This window comes from Gekko japonicus, unplaced genomic scaffold (assembly GCF_001447785.1).
Source record: "Gekko japonicus isolate JY-2015 unplaced genomic scaffold, Gekko_japonicus_V1.1 scaffold110, whole genome shotgun sequence".
In the NCBI taxonomy this organism is placed as follows: Eukaryota; Metazoa; Chordata; class Lepidosauria; order Squamata; family Gekkonidae; genus Gekko; species Gekko japonicus.
In genome coordinates this window covers 427,469-431,878 of record NW_015173675.1, presented here as the reverse complement: position 1 = coordinate 431,878, position 4,410 = coordinate 427,469, and the positions used below count along the sequence as shown (strand labels likewise).

Below are 4,410 nucleotides of genomic sequence, written 5' to 3'. Positions count from 1 at the left end.
AACTATGCCATCTACCTTTTGATGGCCTTTGGTTTATGAGCTCACAGTGATCACTATTTTGTCTCAAGGAAGAGATGAGCCAGGAACTACATTGTATCTGGTCCTGGTAAAGAGCTTTTCCCACTAGAGACAGTTACAGCTAGTGCGGCTTGGCAGCGTTCTTCCTCAAGGAGCTATTTTTCCTATCTTTACTGTGATCCCCCCCCCCAAAAAAAGCACTAGAACACTCACAAACTGTAATATTTGGTCCCCCAAGTGTTTATTTTAGTTGCTGCTCCCCTAAAAGATGAACTAGGAGCATCATTCATCTGAAAATGTTTGTTGTGTGTACCTCTAAAAGATGAGCCAGGAGCATTGTTTATCTGAACATGTTTGTTGTGTTGTTTTAGTATGTTCTAATCCACACTGGAGGTTATTTGCTCAAATTGTGGAGTATACATCTTTAAGCTAAGTGATAAATATGGAACATACATCATTGCGACAGTGCACAAGGGTCGGGCTGTTGTTCTCATGATGCTAGTCTCTCTTTAGACGGCCAGAAGATAGAAAACAGCGGCTGAAAGGGCAAAGTCATCAGCAAAGTTAAGCTGCATAGTAACCACCAGCCTTAGGTATTGATTTCTGTGCCTGCTTCCAGAGTAAAACATAATTTACATCAAAATATGTAAGAAACCGTATACACTCTCTGATGCTGTGGGAGTGCTTAAAAGGCATTCAAGATTTTGTCCAGTTAAAGTCTTTAACCTTGTAGAGGTGTTCATTCATTTGGTGTTCTTGATTGTAACTGAAGTTATTTAGAATTGAAGTCTGACATTAAGTACTTAACATCCATACCAGCATATCTATCTATGATGCCATCATAAGGGCACCATATGATTTCATATAACTTGAGTCCTATAGTGATGAAACAATTAGGAATATGTATACTTTGAGAATGTGGTTGTGTTGTTAATTGTTGGGGGGGGGGTTGGTTTAAAGACCAGTACCCTGATTTTAAGCACACTTACCTAAAATTAAGTTGTTTTGAGATCAGCTGGATTTGCTTTCAGGTAAATGTGGTTATGATGTGCCTTTTAAATCATTTATGATTCCTATCAATATTAATATTAATAAACATAATCTAATGTAATGTGTATATTTCCAAACAATTTCCTAAGTCTCAGTCAACTTTCTACTTGAATTCTATATTTAAACAGGGCAGATGTGATTCAAGCTGCGGAACTGAAAAAAGAGTTCTTTAATAAATAGGGTTTTTAATAACTGCATAACTGGAATAAACTTCTGGCAGAGTATGTATGCAGAGTATGAATATATCTGTACTATTGCATATATTTATTATTTATTTATTATCTTAGGATTGTAGCCCACCCTCCCTTGCATAGCAGGGCTCAGGGCGGGTAACATCAGGTATCGACAGCAATGTTAAAACAATAAATTAAACATTAAAATCCAACGTATAACAATGATAAATAACTACAATATATAGCTAAATCAGACGCCAGCACACAGTTTGGCACAACTAGGTGCATTGTCTCCTTGGAGAGGTTTGTCTGTGGAAGTCGTGATGGTACTATAGCGGATTAATCTGCCAAGCAGAGCAACAAAGCAAGACAGGTCAGGGGAGGCCAGTACAGATGGAATTGCCGCCTCAACCATAGGCCTGGTGGAACATCTCTGTTTTGAAGGCTCTGGCTGAGGCTAAGTGGGTATCTTTTGGGCCAGGGATCACCAGTAGCTTTTGACCCATTGAGTGTAACACTCTCTGGGGGACATACCAGGAGAGATGGTCCCACAGATATGACAAAGGCAAAAGACTTCGCCTCGTGTACAAGACTGCTTCTTCCCATTATTCTGTTAAGCATGGTGTTCCTGTGCCCTTCAGAGTTTTACTGCAGTATACTAAGTCTCGTCAGAATCCATCAATGAAAGAATAGCATTTCCAGCTTTTCAGAAAAGAAGCTATAGATCTTATGCAAAGGGTTGTGCTGCAATGATTTTCTATTTCATATACCAAACGATGGATTACTTGATTACTTTACAGCATGGATGAGGTTATGGTGGCAGTTGTCCCATACCTATCCCGCATTCTCAGTGGCGATGTGTTTCAGTCATTTTCCCTTTTTTGTTGTTCACTCGCACAGTCGAGTCAGACTCTTCGCGACCCCACGGGCCACATCACACCAGGCCCTCCTGTCTTCTGTTGTGCTCCGAAGTTTGCTTACTTTCATGTTCGTTGCATCGACAACATTGTCTACCCATCTCATTCTTTGCCGTCCCCTTCTTCTTTTACCTTCAGGCTTTCCCCAGCGTCTTCTCCAGTGAGTGCTCCCTTCTCATTTGCTGGCCAAAGTATTTGAGCTTCAGCTTCGGTGTTTGTCCTTCCAGGGAATAGTCAGGGCTGATTTCTCTTAGGATTGACTGATTCGATCTCCTTGCAGTCCAAGGGTCAAGAGTCTTCTCCAGTTTTCAATTAATACTATGTTTGTTTAGGAAAATTGCAGTTCTGGAATTTGAGCTGTTTTGTGGAATTTGTATTTACTAGGTGTTCTGGCTTGCCTGGATGGGTACATGAACATAGCTTTGGAACAAACAGAAGAATATGTAAATGGACAACTGAAGAATAAATATGGGGATGCGTTTATCAGAGGAAACAATGGTAACTATGCTCAGTGGAGAACAAATTATACAGCTAAGCCCTGGGTTCTCATGACTCCCCTCTACCCTGCCTAGTTTTTTTTTTTGTCTGTTCACATTTTCCACAAGCTTTACAAGATTGTTCCTGGATTTGGCACCAGTTTTTTTCGAGGAGGAGGAGAACTGGAAGGTGGTAAGGAAGGCAGCGATTCTGCTTGAATTTTGTGCCAGTGAAGCGTTATATTTTTTTTAGGGATGATAACAGGAGAGGACTAATTTAGGAGTGGGTTAGGGAAAGTGTTTGCATGTTTAAAGGCTTTATGATGCAGGAACTGAAAGCAGCTCCTCCAGTACAGTTGCTCATTTTGTTGTAGTTAGTTGGAGGGGGGGGTACTCTATTCTGTGCATAGTAGTGTACATATTTAAGAATAATCAGATCTGTACATTTAGTATGAGGGAGGAGCAAAACAGTGTGAAGATGATCCAGTTTCCAGTAAGAGTTGCCAGTGAGAGTGTTATGCATATGGTTAAACCTCTTGCACTGTAGTCAGTATACCTGACAGTGCTTAACTGTTGTTAATCTAAGGACGATCTGGCATTTGCTTCACATTTTCTCAACACTGAGGGAAAGGTGCTGCTCAAAACCACATTCAAATACTGTGCTGACTGCAAAGTCACCCCTTAACGGCAGTGAATCTATGCAGAAAGTACCATAAAACCTGATGATCAAAGAAAGTGGCATGCAGTGTAGAGGGTGGTATCATAAAATCCGATGATCAAAGAAAGTGAAAGCAGCATGCAATGCAGAGGGGAATTTCTGTTCCATAGTGGTTTTGATAAAACAACGGAGGGAAAAACCAATGCAGAATCGCCCCATGTCTTTAGTGAACCACGTGGTTGAGTTTGGCTTACTGCTGAGATTTTTCATTTTTTAGCACTGGTGGCAGTAATTATAAACCAATGAAAAAAATAACACTGGATATAACATTGAATGGTCCATGGATTGCTGCCTATACAGCTGTTTCTTATCTGTCACATACTATTAGATGTCTGTAAAGCATCTTTACCATTTGCCTATTACCTAATATGCTGTTTTTATTTTATTTTTTACAGTTTTGTATATAAGTACACAGAAGAGGAGAATGTGAATTTACCTGAAGGTGGAACATTTTGGATTGCAACTTTTGTTTTTTAACCAAGTTTTATTTGTAGTTGATGATTCATAGTGATGTTTTGTTGCATTCTGCTGTAAAGCTGTATACACTGTATGGAAGGCTGGACAGTTTTTTTAGTATGTGTATTAACAAAACAGAACATTTTTTGACAAACTGTTTGGAATACTTTATGTTACAGAGTGGAATTAAATAAAAATGGAAAATAATTTGATCTCGTTTATGCTGTAAAACTAATGTTAAACATCATCTGGTACTTCAAGCAAACAGTATAGAAAATCATGCCACACTGGTATTGTATGAGTTGCCAATGTGTAAAAGTCAGGTTTCCACTTTGTATGATTGCCTAGGTAAGAAAACCAAGTTATGGTTTTAACAGTGTTCTCACAAAAATCTTGAAAGGGGGTGGTGGTGTCAGTAGCAACAACAGGAAGTAACAGCTGGGATGGTATATCCAGAGCTTGGCACTGCGCCAGCTATGGCTGTAAGCAGGGGTCATTTCATAGAAAAAGAGGTGCAGGAGCTCATTAGCATAACTTATTTGCATATGCCACGCCCTCTGACATCACCAAAAGTGTGTCAGAAGGCAACACCCACCGCTCAG

General features: G+C 39.8%; 1 protein-coding gene across 6 annotated transcripts in view; it reads left to right on the top strand.

Moving 5' to 3' along the window:
• The window catches only part of LSM6 (LSM6 homolog, U6 small nuclear RNA and mRNA degradation associated), a 17,671-nt gene extending 13,685 nt beyond the window's left edge, over nucleotides 1–3,986 (top strand). For all 6 annotated transcript variants that reach the window (XM_015422930.1, XM_015422931.1, XM_015422935.1 and 3 more), the window contains exons 3-4: nucleotides 2,543–2,656; nucleotides 3,748–3,986. In XM_015422930.1, the coding sequence (XP_015278416.1) occupies nucleotides 2,543–2,656; nucleotides 3,748–3,782 (149 nt within the window). In that variant the 3' untranslated portion in view covers nucleotides 3,783–3,986. The remainder of the gene's footprint in view (nucleotides 1–2,542; nucleotides 2,657–3,747) is intronic.
• The last annotated feature ends 424 nt before the right edge of the window (nucleotides 3,987–4,410 follow it).